The sequence below is a fragment of the Mobula hypostoma genome, chromosome 10, assembly GCF_963921235.1.
Source record: "Mobula hypostoma chromosome 10, sMobHyp1.1, whole genome shotgun sequence".
NCBI lineage: Eukaryota > Metazoa > Chordata > Chondrichthyes > Myliobatiformes > Myliobatidae > Mobula > Mobula hypostoma.
The window spans coordinates 120,715,637-120,735,378 of NC_086106.1; the positions used below are offsets into that span (position 1 = coordinate 120,715,637).

The 19,742-nt window shown below is 42.9% G+C and overlaps 1 protein-coding gene across 4 annotated transcripts in view; it reads right to left on the reverse strand.

The window, feature by feature from the left end:
- The window catches only part of si:zfos-2326c3.2 (mitogen-activated protein kinase kinase kinase kinase 4), a 349,204-nt gene that overhangs the window by 139,803 nt on the left and 189,659 nt on the right, over window positions 1-19,742 (reverse strand). For 2 of the 4 annotated variants that reach the window (XM_063061134.1, XM_063061135.1), the window contains exons 12-15: window positions 17,053-17,263; window positions 14,306-14,479; window positions 8,474-8,539; window positions 796-954 (exon numbers count right to left, since the gene is read on the reverse strand). In XM_063061134.1, coding sequence (XP_062917204.1) covers window positions 796-954; window positions 8,474-8,539; window positions 14,306-14,479; window positions 17,053-17,263 — 610 coding nt within the window. The remainder of the gene's footprint in view (window positions 1-795; window positions 955-8,473; window positions 8,540-14,305; window positions 14,480-17,052; window positions 17,264-19,742) is intronic. The other 2 variants (XM_063061137.1, XM_063061138.1) reach the window with 2 other exon arrangements.

Here is a 19,742-nt window from a genome sequence, read left to right on the forward strand (position 1 = left end):
TATCTTCTGCCGGAGGGGAGGAGGGAGAGGAGAGAAAATACAGTACATACAGTATTTGTAGCTGGGATGACTAAGACTTCTGCACAGTACTGTATTTACTTGTCAACATGGAGTGGAGAGCAAGTCTGTAAATCTGACAGGAGCAAACGATGTTGGGAATGGTGAGGGTGGAACATCACGGGAGGTGTGTGGGACAAGCGGGAGAGAAGGTGGGGCCGGGGGGGTGGGGGTGGTTGGCACAGATGCAGACACACCCAGCCCTGAGACACCAGGCAAGGTCATTTGATTCCAAACAACTGGTTTATAGATCATTACGGAGTTTCCCTCTGGTGTTTCCTGCACCTTCCACTCTCCCTTCTCCTTTTCCCAACTATGATTCCCCTCTCCTTGCCCCCTTCAGTCCACAGTAGAAACTCATATCAGAATCAGGTTTATCATCACTCACATCTGCCATGAAATTTTTTTTTGTGGCAGCAGTATAGTGTAATACATAAAATGACTATAGTATTGTGCAAAAGTATTAGGAAAATATACAGAGCTAGGGTGCCTAAGATTTTTGCACAGTACTGTAGATAGTAGGTCAGTGCTAATCAGGACCTTTGAGGAGGAATAAGAGGGAATAATTCATAGGTCAAACTGGGGACTGCATGGGATTGGTCCTCGCTGAATAACAAAGAGAGATGGGCTGAATGGCCTGCTTCTGCATCTAACAATTCCAGCAACCTATAATTCGATACAAGGATGATTGAATAACAGAGCATGTTTTTATTACTGGCATCGTGAGAACATACTTACCTGTAAGTCCGTGGGACTTGTCAGAGCAGAGTTGTGATTTGCTCTGCCGCTGTTTGTGGAGTCACAGTGTGCAGGTACACGGGGGCCAAGACCCGTCTTGTCCAGTTTATTGTGTAATTGAGCTAAACCATCGTCTATTTTCTTTCGTCTTTCTGCTCCCTAAATAAAAAGCAGAGAAAAGCTTAGGCAAGAATAGGATGACCTCATTGAGGGTCAGCAACTTTAAATTCCTCGGTGAATTCATTTCCGAGGAGCTGTCCTGGGTCCAGCACATATAGTGCTTATAAAAAGTAATTAACCCCCCTACCCTCCCGGAAGTTTCCAGGTTTTATTGTTTTACAGCATTGAATCACAGTGGATTTAATTTAGCTTTTTTGACACTGATCAACAGAAAGGCACTTGCATGTCAAAGTGAAAATGGATCTCTACAAAGTGATCTATATTAACTACAAATATAAAGCACAAAATAATTGACTGAATAAGTATTGCCCCCCCCTCTTTAATAAGACACACCAAATCAAATCATCACTGGTGCAGCCAATTGGTTTTAGACATCACATAATTAGTTAAATTGCGATCTGTTTTTGGAGTCCTGTGCACAGTCAAGGAGTTTCAATTGATTGCAGTAAAAATACACCTGTATCTGGAAGGTCCAACTGCTGGTGAGTCAGAATCCTGGCAAAAACTACACCATGAAGACAAAACAACATTCTAAGCAACTCCACGAAAAGGTTATTGTAAAGTCAGGAGATGGATACAAGAAAATTTCCAAGTCACTGAATATCCCTTGGTGTAGAGATAAGTCAATCATCAAGAAATGGAAAGAATATGGCACAGCTGTAAATCTGCGTAGAGCAGGCTATCCTCATAAATTCTTAAATTGAGTGATCATGCAAGAAGTGGACTAGTGAGGAAGACCACCAAGAGACCTGGAGGGGTTACAAGCTTCAATGGCTGAGATGGGAGAGACTGCACATACAACAGCTGTTGCCTGGGTGCTTCACCAGTTGCAGCTTTATGGGAGAGTGGCAAAGAGAAAGACACTATTGAGAAAAACTCGTATGAAATCTCAGCTGGAGTTTGCCAGAAGGCATGTGGGAGACTCTGAGGTCAGCTGGAAGAAGGTTCTATGGTCTGATGAAACCAAAATTGAGCTTTTTGGCCATCAGACTAAACACTATGTTTAGAGTAAGCCAAAAACCGCACACACATCATCCCTACCGTGAAGCGTGGTGGTGGCTGCATCATGCTGTGGGGATACTTCACTGCAGCAGGCCATGGAAGGTTTGTAAATGTACAGGATAAAATGAATGCAGCAAAATACAGGGAAATTCTGGAGGAAAACCTAATGTAGTCTCCAATAGAAATGGGACTTGGGAGAAGATTTGTTGTCCAGCAAGACAATGACACCAAGCATAAAGCCAAAGCTATACAGGAAAGGCTTAAAAACAACAAAGTTAATGTATTGGTGTGGCCAAGTCAGAGTTCAGACCCTAATTCAATTGAGAATTTGTGGCTGGACTTGAAAAATGCTGTTCACTCATGATCCCCATGCAACCTGACAGAACTTGAGTAGTTTTGCAAAGAAGAATGGGGAAAACTTGCAGAGTGCAGATGTGCAAAGCTTATAGAAACCTATCCACACAGACTCAAGTCTGTAATTGCTGCCAAAGGTGCATCTACTAAATACTGACTTGAAGGGGTGAATACTTATGCAATCACTTACTTTGTGTTTGAAATTTGTAACTAATTTAAATTACTTTGTATAGATCTGTTTTCACTTTGACACGAAGAGTCTTTTTCTGTTGATCAGTATCAAAAAAGCTAAATTAAACCCATTGTGATTTGATGTAATAAGACTATAAAACATGAAAACTACCAAGGTGGGTGAATATTTTTTATAGCCACTGTAAGTGCAATTATGAAGAAAGTACAACAGCACCCTTGCTTTCTTAGAAGTTTGAGAAGAATCAGCATGTCATCTAAAACTTTGACAAACTTCTATTGATGTGTGGTAGAGAGTATATTGACTGGCTGCATCATAGCCTGGTATGGGAACAGCAATGCCCTTCAATGGAAAATCCTACATATAGTCCGGTCCATCACGGGTCAAGCTCTTCCCACCACTGAGTACATCTACCCGGAGTGCTGTTGCAGGAAATCAGCATCCATCATCAAGAAACTCCCACCATCTAGGTCAGGCTCTCTTCTCTCTGCTGCCATCAGGAGGAAGGTACAGGAGCTTTAGGATCCACACCACCAGGTTCTGGAACAGTTATTACACCTCACCCATCAGGCTCCTGATCCAGAGGGGTAACTTCACTCCATTCACCTCAGCTCTTAACTAATCCCACTGAATTGATCTCACTTTCAATGACTCTTAATCCCATTTTCTCAATATTTATTGCTTATTAATTATTATTATTTATTTTTTCTCAGCTCAAGCTGGTAAAACCTGAGTTACAGGCATAGCCAAATGCACTCATTTGTCAATTGCTAGGAACTTTTGAACTATTCTAATAGGGTTTGTATTGTGGCTTTATGAAGATTTACATAGACACTGTGTACCTCTAATTGTTTAATGCTACGATTATTGCTTCTTTTTGTACTTGCAGAGTTTGTTGCTTTTACTTTTGCACATTGGTTGCTGCCCGCCCTGTTCGGTGCAGTCTTTGATTGATTCTATTGTGTTTCTTGGATTTACTTTGATTACCCACAAGAAAATGAATCTCAGAGTTGTATGTAGTGACATTACTTTGAACCTCAGTTACAATAATGTTTAAAGTTCCACTTGGATAGATCAATCTCTATGTTACCAGAGTTTTTATGATTTCCAGGAATTCTGCTCAGCTGCTGACACTGCTAAATATCTTTAGCATATGTTTTTACCTATAACAACCTCTCTGAACTTTTTACTATTGCTGAGAAAACCTACTCAGGCAACTGGATTGACATGGGGTTAACTACACTTCTATTCAAAGGGAATACCTTTCAACTACTACTTTGATTGCATAATGTCAGATAAACTTTGAAGAATATAGTTTTCATCCCAGAACCTTGTCAAAAGGTATGGACACTGACATATAGGGATACATGTGGTCCTGCTATAGTTATTTGTCAGTCATTTTCTATGGACTTATTTTAAAGGATTCTACAACTCATGTTTTCGGTATTATCCATCTATCTATCTATGTGGGTATGTAGAATATCTATTTCTTTTACTTGTTCAGTTTATCTTCTTTTGCACATTGGTTGTTTGTCAGTCGTGTGCAGTTTTTCATTAATTCTATTGTATTTCTTTGTTCTACTGTGAATACTTGCAAGTAAAATGTATCTGAAGGGAATATATGGTGACATATATGTACTTCAATAGTACATTTATTTTGAACTTTGAATGTAGTTTTGCACATTGATTGCATGTTAGTCTTTTTTATGTACAGTTCTTTTACCTGCTATTTGTATTTCTTTATTCTCGAGTAATGGCTTTTGAGGAAATGAAGCTCAAAGAAGTATTTGGAAACGTATACTCAGTGGCCACTTTATCAGGTACACTGATACATTTGCTCATTAATGCAAGTACCTAAGCAGCCAAAATGTGGCAGCAACTCTATGCATAAAAGCATGTAGACATGGTCAAGAGGTTCAGTTGTTGTTCCAACCAAACGTCAGAATGGGGAAGAAATGTGATCTAAGTGACTTTGACTCTGGAATGATTGTTGATGCCAGAGGGAGGGGGGAGGCGTTTGAGTATCTCAGAAACTGCTGATCTCCTAGGATCTTCATGCACAACAGTCTCTAGAGTTTACAGAGAATGGTGTGGAAAACAAAACAACATCTAGTTGAGTGGCAGTTCTGTGGGCGTAAAATCTTTGCTAATGAGAGAGTTCAGGGGACAATGGCCAGACTGGTTCAAACTGTCAGGAAGGTGACAGTAACTCGAATAACCACAGGTTTCAACAGTATGAGGAAGATCATCCCTGAATACACAACACGTTGAACTTTGAAGTGGATGGGCTACAGCAGTAGCATACACTCAGTGCCTAATTTATTATGCAGGTATAGGAGGCCATTGAGTGTATGTGCCTGTGATAGTAAATTTTACTATGATCTTCACTTTGATGGACTGACTATCTTTCTTTAACCATAAGACAAAGGAGCAGAAGTCGGCCATTCGGCCCATCGAGTCTGCTCCACCATTTTATCATGAACTGATCCATTTTCTCCTATTTAGTCCCACTCCCCTGCCTTCTCACCATTACCTTTGATGCCCTGGCTACTCAGATACCTATCAATCTCTGCCTTAAATACACCCAATGACTTGGCCTCCACTGCTGCCCGTGGCAACAAATTCCACAGATTCACCACCCTCTGACCAAAAAAATTTCTTTGCATTTCTGTTCTGAAAGGGCGCCCTTCAATCCTTAAATCATGCCCTCTCGTACTAGACTCCCCCATCATGGGAAACAACTTTGCCACATCCACTCTGTCCATGCCTTTTAACATTCGAAATGTTTCTATGAGGTCTCCCCTCATTCTTCTAAACTCCAAGGAATACAGTCCAAGAGCGGACAAACGTTCCTCATATGTTAACCCTCTCATTCCCTGAATCATTCTAGTGAATCTTCTCTGTACCCTCTCCAACGTCAGCACATCCTTTCTTAAATAAGGAGACCAAAACTGCCCACAGTACTCCAAGTGAGGTCTCACCAGCGCCTTATAGAGCCTCAACATCACATCCCTGCTCCTATACTCTATTCCTCTAGAAATGAATGCCAACATTACATTCGCCTTCTTCACTACTGACTCAACCTGGAGGTTAACTTTAAGGGTATCCTGTACGAGGACTCCCAAGAGAACTTTGGGAACATCTCAGAACTTTGAATTCTTTCCCCATTTAAATAATAGTCTGCCAGTTTATTTTTTCTGCCAAAGTGCATAACCATACACTTTCCAACATTGTACTTCATTTGCCACTTCTCTGCCCATTCTTCCAATCTATCCAAGTCTCTCTGCAGACTCTCCGTTTCTTCAGCACTACCGGCCCCTCCACCTATCTTCGTATCATCAGCAAACTTAGCCACAAAGCCACCTATTCCATAATCTAAATCGTTGATGTACAATGTAAAAAGAAGCGGCCCCAACACTGATCCCTGCGGAACACCACTGGTAACCGGCAGCCAACCAGAATAGGATCCCTTTATTCCCACTCTCTGTTTCCTGCCAATCAGCCAACGCTCTGTCCACATATGTAACTTTCCCGTAATTCCATGGGCTCTTATCTTGTTAAGTAGCCTCATGTGTGGCACCTTGTCAAAGGCCTTCTGAAAATCCAAATATACAACATCCACTGCATCTCCCTTGTCTAGCCTACTGGTAATTTCCTCAGAAAATTGTAATAGGTTTGTCAAGCAGGATTTTCCTTTAAGGAATCCATGCTGAGTTCTGCCTATCTTGTCATATGCCTCCAGGTACTCTGTAACCTCATCCTTGACAATCAACTCCAACAACTTCCCAACCACGGATGTCAAGCTAACAGGTCTATAATTTCCTTTTTGCTTCCTTGCCACCTTCTTAAATAGCGGAGTGACATTTGCAATCTTCCAGTCCTCTGGAACCATGCCAGAATCTATCAACTTTTGAAAGATCATCGCTAATGCCTCCACAATCTCCACAGCTACTTCCTTCAGAACACGAGGGTGCATTCCATCTGGTCCAGGAGATTTATCTACCTTTAGCCTATTCAGCTTCCTGAGTACTTTCTCTGTCGTAATTGTGACTGCGCACGCTTCTCTTCCCTGCCACGCTTGAGTGTCCGGTATACTGCTGTCTTCCTCAGTGAAGACTGATGCAAAATACTTGTTCAGTTCCTCTGCCATCTCCTCATCTCCCATTACAATTTCTCCAGCATCATTTTCTATCGGTCCTATATCTACTGTCACCTGTCTTTTACTCTTTATATACTTGAAAAAGCTTTTAGTATCCTCTTCGATATTATTTGCTAGCTTCCTTTCATAGTTAATCTTTTCTCTCTTAATGACGTCTTGGTTTCCTTTTGTAAGGTTTTAAAAACTTCCCAGTCCTCTCTCTTCCCACTAATTTTTGCTTCCTTGTATGCCCTCTGCTCTGCTTTAACTTTGGCTTTGACTTCTCTTGTCAACCACGGTTGCATCCTTTTTCCACTCGATAATTTCTTCTTTTTTGGAATATACCTGTCTTGCACATTCCTCATTTCTCGCATAAACTCCAGCCACTGCTGCTCTGCTGTCTTTCCCGCCAGTGTCTCTTTCCAGTCAACTTTGGCCAGTTCCTCTCATGCCACTGTAATTTCCTTTACTCTACTGAAATACCGACACATCAGATTTCGGCTTCTCTTTTTCTAATTTCACAGTGAATTCAATCATGTTATGATCACTGCCTCCTAAGGGTTCCTTCACCTCAATCTCTCCAATCACCTCCGGTTCATTACACAATACCCAATCTAGTATAGCCGATCCCCTAGTAGGCTCAACAACAAGCTGTTCTAAAAAGCCATCTCGCAGACATTCTACAAATTCTTGAAAGTGCTGATTCTTCATCTCTCTCACTACCACAACCATGATCTTCTGTTCAAGTCCATGTTCTTCTTTTTATTTTATCTAATTCTTGATTCTCTTTATTGGCCATAAGAGCTTTAGAAAACAGGGAATATGCTTCATTCTCTGATGCTATATTGTTCCATCAGGCTTTTGCTTGCTTCATTCTCTGATGCTATATTGTTCCATCAGGCTTTTGCTTGCAAATCAGAATTAGAGTCACAGAGAGACTTGGCACAGAAACGGGTCCTTCAGCCCACCAACAGCACACACAAAATAACCATATAACAATTACAGCACGGAAGCAGGCCATCTCGGCCCTTCTAGTCCATGCCGAACTCTTATTCTCACCTAGTCCCACCGACCTGCACTCAGCCCATAACCCTCCATTCCTTTCCTGTCCATATATCTATCCAAAATGCTGGAGGAACTCAGTAGATTAGGCAACACCTTGGAGAGCAATAAACAGTTGGCCTACCCTGCTTCAGCACAGTTGCCAGTACCTAGCCTTATGTTAATTCTACTTTAACTTCATTCTCACCTTAATCCCACCAGTTCAGCCTACATTCTACCTCTCACCTGCAAGCTGGGGGCAATTTTCAGTGGCCAACTAATGTAGCAACTTTATCATGGACGATCCCAAGCAAAAGGAAGAGCATTGGGCATGGGGCTAGCAACCCCATCCTGTTACTGGAAATATCATCAGAAGCTCCAGACCTCATTCCTGGGAGAGAAAGGATTTTCGAAAGACCAAACCTTGAAAGTGTGGATGACTGGCCCAGGACAGAGGTTGGCAGCTTATGCTCCAGCAAGAGTGCTAGTTTTTAAAGAAGAAGAATAAGAATTAATATACCCCAAACTGAGGATTTTTGGGATGAGGGAGGAAATCGGAGTACCCAGAGGAAACAGAGTGGTTTCAGAGACAGCTGGAAAGAGCTCCTGAGGTCAGAATTGAACTGGAGCAGATGGGACAGCAGCTCTACCTGCTGCAACAGTGTTCCATCCGCAGTAAGAAGGGTTTTCTCCCATCCATGTGATGCCCTGCAATAGCAAAAGTACAAACAGTAGGGGGGCATTGCTAAAATCAGTAGTCAGTATTCCTGTACCTGCTGGTGAGGATGGTCCATTATTTTGGAGCTTTCATTCATCCAAGATTCTGGAAGACCATCTGCCTGTGAATAGGCAAAATGTACATCACATCAACTCAGAGACAATGGATGAACTAACTAATGCTTTGTGAAGGCAAGTTTAATTGCAGTAGGGAAAGTGTAGACTATCGATAGAACGTAGAACAGTGCAGCACAGTACAAGCCCTTTGGCTCACAGTGCTGTGCTGACCCTTTAAACTACTTCAAGATCAATGCAACCCTTCCCTCCCACAAAGCCCTTCATTTGTTTTTTTTTATTTAGAGATACAGCATGATATCTTTGGACTGTGGGAGGAAACTGGAGCACCCGGATGAAACCCATGTGGTCAAGGGGAGAACATACAAACTTCATACAGGCAGTGGTGGGGATTGAACCCGGGTCACTGGCGCTGTGATAGTGTTATAGGGTCACTGGGGCTGTGATAGTGTTATACTAACTGCCAGCAACACACACAAAATGCTGTCGGAATTCAGCAGATCAGGCAGCATCCATGGAAAGGAATAAACAGTCGATGTTTCAGGCTGAGACACCATTAGGACGGGGGAAGGTGCCAGCTGCGGATTGTGCTGGAGAACAGCCCACAGGTGTAACCAAGCTTCTACCACCAACATAGCATGCTCACAACTCACTAATCCTTAGTAAATCTTATAAAGAAAAAATATTATCTACCACAAAATACATATTCCATATTAAGTCTGCAAATCAGTGCCTTATTCTATGCAACTGTCCAATGACGTCAGGAGGATCTTATTGAAACCTATGGAATATCGAAACGCCTAGATAGAGTGGACACGGAGAAGATGCTTTCCATAGTGGGCAAGTCTAGTGCCAGAGATCTCAGATTAGAAAGATGTCTCTTTAGAACAGAGATGAGGAGGAATTTCTTTAGCCAGAGGGTGGTGAATTTGTGGAATTAATTGCCACAGGCAGCTGTGGAGGCCAAGTCATTGGATACATTTAAAGTGGGGGTTGATAAGTTCTTGATTAGTAAGGACATCAAAGGCAGGAGAATGAGTTTGAGAGGGATAATAAATCAGCCATGATGGAATGGTGTTGTGGACTCGATGAGCCAAATATCACTCAAAATTGTTGCACAGGTAGACTCTGTGGTTAAGAAGGCATACGGTGCATTGGCCTTCATCAATCGTGGGATTGAGTTTAGGAGCTGAGAGATAATGTTGCAGCTATATAGGACCCTGGTCAGACCTAACTTGGATACTGTGCTCAGTTCTGGTTGCCTCACTATAGGATGGATGTGGAAACAATAGAAGGGGTGCAGAGGATATTTACAAGGATATTGCTTGGATTGGGGAGCATGCCTTATGAGAATAGGTTGAGTGAACTCAGCCTTTTTTCCTTGGAGTGACAGAAGATGAGAGGTGACCTCATAGAGGTGTATAAGATGACGAGAGGCTTTGATCATATGGATAGACAGAGGCTTTTTCCCAGGGCTGAGATGGCTAGCACAAGAGGACCCAGTTTTAAGATGCTTTGAAGAAGGTACAGAGGAGATGTCAGGGGTAAGTTTTTTTATACAGAGAGTGGTGAGTGCGTGGAATAGGCTGCCGGCAACAGTGGTGGAGGTGGATACGATAGGGTCTTTACATTGGTCCCCAACTTCCAGGCCGCAGACTGATACTGGGCCGCAAAGCATGCAGGGGTGCAGCAGTAGCCGGAACGCACCCAGCATATCTTTAAGGAAAAAGCTGAAATAAACAAGCTAATTAATTAGGTGCTGCCCGGCACATAAATGTCAGCCCAGATCGGAGGTGATTGCCGATTTCACTTGCTCTACATGATGTTCACTCCTCCTTCCAGGGCGCTGGAGCCTTTAGCTGTTCCATCCTTTGGTCAATTTATACGCCAGCCCAGACAGGTTGAAAAGCAAGGCTGTCAGGATCGAGGTGACATGTTGAATCTGCACAAATTTCTAATAAAGTATAGGCGCTGCCGTGCTTTCTTTGTAACAACAGTTATGTGCTGGTCCCAGGACAGATCCTCTGACACCTTTCAGAGAGAGAAACGTCAATCCTTAATGCCAAAGAATTTGAAGTTATTGACCCTCTCCACCTCAGTTCCTCTAATGAATACTGGCTTCTGGGTGGCTCCTAATTAACTAGCTTGTTTATTTCAGCTTTTTTCTTAAAGATGTGCTGGGTGCGCTCCGGCTACCGCTGCACCCCTGCATGCTTCGCGGCCCGATATCGGTCTGCGGCCCGGAGGTTGGGGACCACTGTTTTAAGAGACTCTTGGACAGGTATATGGAGCTCAGAAAAATAGAGGACTATGGGTAACCTTAGGTAATTTCTAAGGTAAGGAGGTGTTCGGCACAGTTTTGTGGACAAAGGGCCTGTATTGTGCTGTAGGTTTTCTATGTTTCTATACCCTAATTTTCCTCCAATATCTTATGGTTGTAGGGGAGGAGATACAGGAGTGTGAAGAATGACCTTTTGATTTGGATATCAAATTTGGAAATCCTGAAAGTGATTTAGGCTGGCCAGTGGTGTAGTGGCATCCACACCAGACTTTGAGGTGGATGGTTCTGGGTTTGAATTGGGCCTCCAGTTGTACACTTTCCACTTTGCTGGGCTGAGCATCAAGCTAGCAACCTGGCCTCATAAAAAACAGACAAATACTAAAGAAATGGCAATGGCGAGAAGAACAACAAAAAAATTTAGGAACGGCTTCTTCCTCTCTGTCATCAAATTTTTGAATGTTCCAAAAGCCCATGAACGCTACATTATTATTCCTCTTTTTGCACGATTTGATTTTTGTAACTTATAGTAATTTTATATGTTTGCTATGTACTGCTGCTACAAAAACAACAAATTTTATGTCGTACAATTCAATGGTAATAAATCTAATTCTGATTCAGTTGATACCAGGGTGTTGCAGCCCTTTGCAATGTGGATTCCTAGCAAGGCCCAGCACGGAGTCAAGGAGTTCACTGTGGCTTCCATCTGCATTCAGCAGCCCATTCACTGAGCTGGCACATGCAACATTCTTCCCTTGTGTTTTCCTGGCAGCATATCCACCCGACACCAGTGATCCACCACCTCTGTACCCTGCCCGTATGTTGCCGAGTAATGTGCATTGTTAATACCAGAGATTCAAAGTTCAATGTTCAAAGTTAATTATTATTTATTGTCACCATATACAGCACTGTGCAAAAGTCTTTGGCACATACATATAGCTAGGGGGCCTAAGACTTTTGCACAATACTGTATTTGTCAACGTGGAGGGGAGAGTGGGTTTGTAGATCTGGTGGGAGCAAAGGATGTTGGGAATGTCAAGGTGGGCACTGTGGGAAGGGTGTGGGACAGGTGGCAGAGAAGGAGTGGCAGAGGTGGGGGGGGGGGTGTTGGCTCAGGTGCAGACACACCCAGCCCTGAGACACCAGGCAAGGTCATTTGATCCCAAACAATTAGTTTATTGATCATTACAGAATGTCTCCCTGGTGCTTCCTGCCCCCTCCCCTCTCCCTTCCCCTTTTCCTAACCATGATTCCCCTCTCCCTGTCCCCTTCCCACTCTCAGTCCACAATAGAGACCCACATCAGAATCAGGTTTATCATCACTCATATATGTCATGAATTTTGTTTGTATTTGCAGCAGTAGTACAGTGCAATACATAAAATTACTGCAGTACTGTGCAGTACATAAACTTCTTGCAGTACAGTGCAATACATAAAATTACTGCAGTACTGTGCAGTACATAAACTTCTTGCAGTACAGTGCAATACATAAAATTACTGCAGTACTGTGCAAAGGTCTTAAGCTATGTTTCTGTGCACATATGGTATATAGAGTGCCTAAGACTTTTATATAGTATTGTACTACTTTCAGGTTCATTTCCTTGCTGGGATTTACAGTAAAATAAAGAAATACAAAACAATTTATGAAGAACTATACATAACCAAAGGCTGACAAACAACCAATTATGCAAAAGAGAAACTGTGCAAATAAAATAATACTGAGAAAGTGAGTGGTAGAGTCCTTGAAAGTGAGTCTATAGGTGCTAGAATCAGCTCAGAGTTGAGGTAAGTGAAGTTATTCACAGCAGTTCGCAAGCCAGATGGTCGAAGGGCAATAGGTGTTCCTGATCCTGGTGATGTGGGACCGAAGGCTCCTGTACCTCCAGCCCGATGGTAGCAGTGAGAAGAGCGCATAGCCTGAATGGTGGGGGTCCTTGATGATGGATAAACAAAGGCCGACCAACAACAAATGTGCAAAAGAAGACAGCTTGCACAATAAATAAATAAACAAATAAATAGATAAAAACGTGCATATATACAGTACATCATTCTGAGAACATGAGCTGAACATGTTGGAGCAGTACTGCCAGGATAATCAAGGACATGACCCACCCAGCCAACACACTTTTCGTTCCTTTCCTCCGGGAGAAGGCTCAGGAGCTTGGAGACTCGTACGGCCAGATTTGGGAACAGCTTCTTTCCAACTATGATAAGACTGCTGAACGGATCCTGACCCGGATCTGGGCCGTACCCTCCAAATATCCAGACCTGCCTCTCATTTTTTTGCACTACCTTACTTTCCATTTTTATATTTTCTATTTATGATTTATAATTTAAATTTTTAATATTTACTATTGATTTGTAATCCAGGGAGCGGGAAGCGCAGAATCAAATATCGCTATGATAATTGTACGTTCTAGTATCAATTGTTTGGCAACAATAAAGTAGAAAGTATAAAGTATCAAGCCCTTGATAGTGACTCCGTAGGTCATGGAATTAGTTCGGAGTTGTGGTGAATATAGTTATCCATGCTGGTTCAGGAGCCTGACTGTTGTACCTTCAGTTCAGGTGTGTGGAATAGAAAGAGGGAAGGAAATGCTCGCCTACTCCATCAGCAGCTTGCCAATGAGAAGGGAGAGCAGTAGGTGGGGAGATGTGGTCATTGGTATTGCTACTGAACTCACCTCTGCTGCTGATAATATGGGATCCTGCTGTACCTAAAATGTGTTACCCAGATTTATAGGATAAGATTTAGATTAGCTTTATTTGTCACATGTACGTCGAATCATCAAATCGTACAGGTGGGCATGCTATGTTTGCACACGCAGGTGTAGCGACACACACATGTCAGTTTCAATTCCCATTCCCGTTCTGCCATGTCAGTCCATTGTCACCTCTTGTGCCAAGATGAGCCACCCTCAGGGTGGAGGAGCAACACCGTATATTCCACCCGAGTAGCCTCTCATCTGATGGCATGAATATCAGTTTCTCCTTCTGGTAGACGAATTTCCACAACCCCCAACCCTCGGCCTTCCTCTATCCCCATGTTGACCGTTTACCTCTTCTCACCTGCTTATCACTTCCCCCCCTTCCCTTTCTCCTATGGTCCAGTCTCCTCTCCTATCAGGTTCCTTCCTCTCCAGCCCTTTACTGTTCCCACCCGCCTGGCTTCACCTTTCACCTTCCAGGTATCCTCCTTTTTTCCCCCCACCTTTGTATTCTGGCAGCTTCCCCCTTCCTTCTCAGTTCTGTTGAAGGGTCTCAGCCCGAAACTCTGACGATGTGTACATTTCCATTGATGCTGCCTGATTTATTGACTTTGTCCAGCACTTTGTGTGTGTGTTGCTTTGGATTTTCAGCATCTGCAGACTTTCTTGTATTTATGATGCTTGCGGGCTGCCCCCAGCACGTCCCTAGATTGTTAGCACAAACTACACATTTCATTGTATGTTTTGATGCACATGTGATAAATAAATTAATCTGAATTTGAATCTGAAATAAATCTAAAACTGAATCTGAATGGGAAGATGCATACCTGCTTTATTTCAGCTTTCCTTTTCCCTTCCACTATTTTCCACCTCTCCTCCTCCGCCCACCTCATTTCTTCCTTTCCTTCTTTACTCCTCAGTTCCTTCCCGTGCCTCTCCTTCTGCTCTGCCTTCTTCACACTCTCCTGCTGCCTCCGCTGCTCCTCTTCCCTCTTGTGGTGCTGTGGGGAGGCAGCGGCAAAAATGACTCTTGTCCAAGATTATCACCTATTTTACCAGTCCACTTGTCGTTTTCGCTGGCAACCCAGCAGGCCAACACTTTGTGTAACTTCGGCACTGGCCAATATCGTTTCAGCTTTTATAAATCTCCCCATTTACTAAGAGAGGTGAGGACCAAGAAAGATTCATATCAGGCACTGTCCACTTTACATCCTCACCCAGAGGCTAGATTAGCTCAGGAATGATTGGTAGGTTAATCAGCCACTGTATATTGCCGCTAGTTAGTGGATGAGTGGGGAGTTTGACGAGAATGAAGGGAGAATAAACAAAGGGGTTAATGCAGGATAAGTGTAAATGGACGGTCGAGGTTTATATGCTGTAGCTTGTTATGACGCTATGAATGGTGGCTCCGTGTTAATAAAATGGCAGGACAGGCTCATAAACAAAAAACGAAAAGAACTTAACATAGAACAGTACAGGCCATTCAGTCCACAATACTGTGCAACCTTTTAACCTACTCCAATATCAATCTAACCCTACCCACCCAGAAAACCCTCCATTTTTATTTCATTCACGTGCCCATCCAAGAGTCCCTTAAACATCCCTAATGTATTTGCATCTACCACCACCCCGGCAGTACATTCCATCCACATATCACTTTCTGAGTGAAAAAACTAATTCTGACAACTTCCTTTATACTTTGCTCCAATCACCTTAAAATTATGCCTTTTGGGAAAAAGTCTCTGGCTGTCCACTCAACCCATGCCTCTTATCACCCTGTACACCACTATCAAGTCACCTCTCATCCTCCTTTGCTCCAAAGCCATGCTCTCTAATCCAGGCAGCATCCTGGTAAATATCTTCTGCACCCCCATTAAAGCTTCCACCCCTTTCCTACAGTGAGGTGACCAGAACAGATATAATATTCCAAGTGTGCTCTAACCAGGGTTTTATAGAGCTGCAGTATTACCTCGTGACTTTTGAATGCAGTCTCCCAATTAATGGTGGCCACCAACACATCATATGCCTTCTTAACAACCCTATCAACCTGTGTGGCAACTTTGTGGGACCTATGGACATGGACCCCAAGATCTCTGTTGCTCCACACTGCTAAGGATGCTAAGGATCCTGCCATTACCCCTGCAGAGTGCCTTCAAATTCCACTTTCCAAATCACTTTACACTTCCTGGATTGAACTCCATCTGCCATCTTGCCTGAGGAAAGTAGGTCACTGTAAACATTAGTCACTAGGAAAGCTGCACTTTTGGCAATAAAGTTACTGAAGCAAAGCAGATTTATTATTATTGTTCATGAAAAGTGAAAGAAGTTAAAGTGAAAGAACCCTCACCGTGTACCTGACACAACACCAATGAATAAATCACCTCTCAATCACAATAGAGGTCATGAGAACAAAGCCATCATGGTTGTTTAAGTTTTATGATTCTTAACCTGGCAAATGCAGGCTTCTGCATAGTTTTCTTTTAAAAGAGGCAAGTTATAAAATAGCAATTTTAAGAAAGAGACATAATTAGTTAAATTAACAATACAGAAATTACTTGAAATACTCATAAGATCAGTCAACATCTGTGGATAGAAAAGATGAGTTAAAATTTTGTTTTAATGATGTTTCATCAGTAAAAACTGTGATTAACAAGTGTAAAGTTGCAGAGAAAGGGGCAGGTCCTTGAAATAAAAAACATAAAGGAACAATAATTTTAATATTACCTTATGTTAGTTTGACAATACATCAAACACACATCATTGGTTGCAGCATGATTTGGGATACCTTTAAGAAAGATATGACTATGATATAAGCTGTGAGCTATGTTATAAAGGTAAATTTTGTTTGGAGAGCGTTTCAGTTTAATATCCAATGCACATACAGACAGAAAAAGTTACCATCAACTGCAAACAACAAATGCAGAGACCTCTCCAGCTTCTGATGCATTTGCAACACACACAAAATACTGGAGAAGCTCAACAAGTCAGGCAGCCTCTATTGAGGGGAATAAACAGTCGATGTCTCAGGCTAAGGCCCTTCAATCAGGACTGGAAAGGAGGTGGGCAGAAGCCAGCATAAGAAGGTGGGGGTGGGAAGGAGTACAAGCTGGCAGGTGATACGTGAGACCAGGTGAGTAGGAAAGTAGGTTGGAACGGGGGTGGGGGGGCAGATGGAGTTAGAAGCTGGGAGGTGATAGGTGGAAGAGGTAAAGGGCTGAAGAAGAAGGAATCTGATTGGGGAGAAGAGTGGTTCACGGGAGAAAGGGAAGGATGAGAGGAACCAGAGGGAGGTGATGAGCAGGTAAGGAGAAGAGAAGGGTAGACAGGGGTGCCAGAGTGGCAAGTGGAAAAGGAGAGAAGAGCGGACCCCCCCCCCCTTCACCCAACAACCAGCAACAACAATGTGAGCATCCACAAAATGCCGGAGGAACTCAGCAGGTCAAACAGCATCTACAGAAGGGACTAAACAGTCAACATTTTGGGTTGAGACCCTTCATCAGGACAATAGGGTGAAAGGAGAGCTCTTCCCAAAAGCATCGACACAAAGAACTGAAAGCAAAGCTTAAATTCTTACATCTTCCAGCCACCTTCTCTGCTCCTTCTGCTGGTCGATCCGCTTCTGACGCTCAGCCAGCAGGTTCTTCTTGTGCTGTTCCTGGTCGCGCATTTGCTGCTGTGACAGTCGCTGCTGCTGCTGCTGAGATGTCGGGCGGCTCGCACTCTCCTGTTGCAACCTCAGAAACTCCCGTCGCAGCGTTAACTCTCCAGGCTGGTTCACAATGGAACTGGGCAGACGGCAGACAACACGTTATCCAGATAGTGATCGAACGGAGTGGGTAACATTGCAGACATAATGAAGACATCGGGGGGGGTAGGGTGAGGTTGATAGAGAGTTAAGTACGACTAATGCTGGCTTTGGGTTTTGCAAAATGATCTAACAACTGGAGAGATCATTTAAATCATCAGGTATTTTAGTATATTTGAAAATTTACCCTCTGTGCTATGCAAGGAGGCGTAAATTTGTGTTATTGAGGTAATTCAGTGCCAGATGGGAGTTTGACCACGGACAGTAACAAACTAGGGCATTGGCTCTTCAGGCAAAACAGAACTGAAGTATTTCAACCAGAACAACTCTTACACAGAATGTAGAAGAAATGTTTGTTCATCCGTGGAAATTGTGGCTGTTCATGCACACTCAGTGGCCACTTTATTAGGTACACCAGTACACCTGCTGACTAATGCAATATCTAATCAGCCAATCATGTGGTAGTAAATCAATGCATAAAAGCATGCAGGAATGGTCAAGAGGTTCAGTTGTTGTTCAGACAAAACATCAGAATGGGGGTGAAATGTGACCTAAGTGATTTTGAATGTGAAGTGGTGGTTGGTGTCAGACAGGGTGGTTTGAATATCACAGATACTGCTGATCTCTTAGGATTTTCATGCTCATCTCTTGAATTTACATAGAATGGTGTGAAAAACAAAAAGAAGCATACAATGAGTAGCAGTTCTGTGGAAGAAAACACCTTGTCAATGAGAGAGGGCAGAAGAGAATGGCCAAACTGATTCAAACTGAGAGAAAGGTAACAGTAACTCATATAAACTTGTGTTACAGCTGTGATGTACAGAAGAACATCTCTGAACACCACAACATGTCCAACCTTGAAGTGGATGAGCTACAGGAACAGAAGAACACAAACATACAGGAGATACCTCATAAAGTGACCACTGAGTGCGTGGCATGGTATTTTCATTAAGCATTCTTTCACAATTTGTCTTCAACTCTCTGGTGACAAATTGGATTAGGAAGGGAATTAAAAATACTCATTCTTCCTCCCATTCCTAAAGATGTGGGTCAGAAGGTTAACTATCCCTCGTGTGAATGGTGGAATTTGCCGGAAAGTTGATGGGGTAGTAGGGAGAATAAAACGGATTGCGTGGGAAGAATGAACACCTGATCATTAGCACAGACTTGATGGCAAAAGGACATATTTCTGTACTGTATCTCTCTTACGGCTAGGAAAGGTTCAGAGGAACACAGGCTAGATGCAGCCAAGAGAAACTAGCTTAGAAACTAGCATCTTAGAAACTTGAAACTAGCATTTTGTGTGGTATGGTTAGGTTTCTACATTGGATGAGTCAAATTTCAAAACTTTCAACTGAATTTCCCCTTATCCTTCTTTCCACTAATGGAACTATTCCTTGCAATTCAGAATCATTATATTCATTATGAATAACCTGCGCGCAACAATATTGAAACGACAATCTCAGACACAGCCAACTTGTTTAGGAGAAAACCCTCAAGAAGATATGCTGGAGGTAACACTTCACCTGCGAGCCTGTTGGGGTTCTCTACTGTACCTGGTGCTCCCATTGTGGTGTCTTTTACATTAATGAGACCCAATGTAGACTGAAGGACTGTTTGGTCATTCGCCACAACGGGCGGGATTTCCCGGTGGCTACCCATTTTAATTCTAGTCCTCATTCCCATTTCAACTGCCACAGTGAGGCTAACTCCAGGTCAGAAGAGCAACATCTCATATTCTGTTGCGGTGGCCTCAACCTAATGGCATTTATGCTGATTTCTCTAACTTCTGGTAATTTCTTCCCCTCACCCCTTTCTTCCCCTTCTCTCTTTCCTCATTCTGGCTTCCTTCTACCTCTGGTTCCCTCCTCCTTCCCTTCCTTCCATGTTCCACTGACCTTTACTATCAGATTCCTTCTTCTTTTACCATTTGCCTTTTCTGTCTATTACCTATTAGCTTCCCAGTTCATGCCCCTCCCCCACTTTCCCCTTACCTGGTCTCAGCCTACCACGTGTGAGCTTGTACTCCTGCCCCACCCTCTAACTTCTTACTCTGACTTCCTCCCCCTTCCTTTCCAGTCCCGATGAGGGGTCTTGGCCTGAAATGTCGATTGCTTTTTCTCTTCCATTGATACTACCTGACCTGCTGAGTTCTTCCAACATTTTGTGTGTGTTGCTCTTGAGGAACAGTTCAGGCAGCATCTATGGAGTGGGAAAAAGGAATATCTCCAGCCTTCCATGTGTCTCTACTTAAAAGATAAAAGGACTTTCCCATTATTCATTCATTCGCTTACTGGCAAAGCTGATGTTTATTTGCTGTTCTCTAGACAGCCATTTTAAAGAGTAGTTAACAGTGAACCAAATTGCTAGTCTGGAGAAATACCACATGTCTACTAAAGGATGAGGACAGCTAATTCCTCTCCCACAAAATTGTTAGGGAAAAATACTTTAGCTGCATC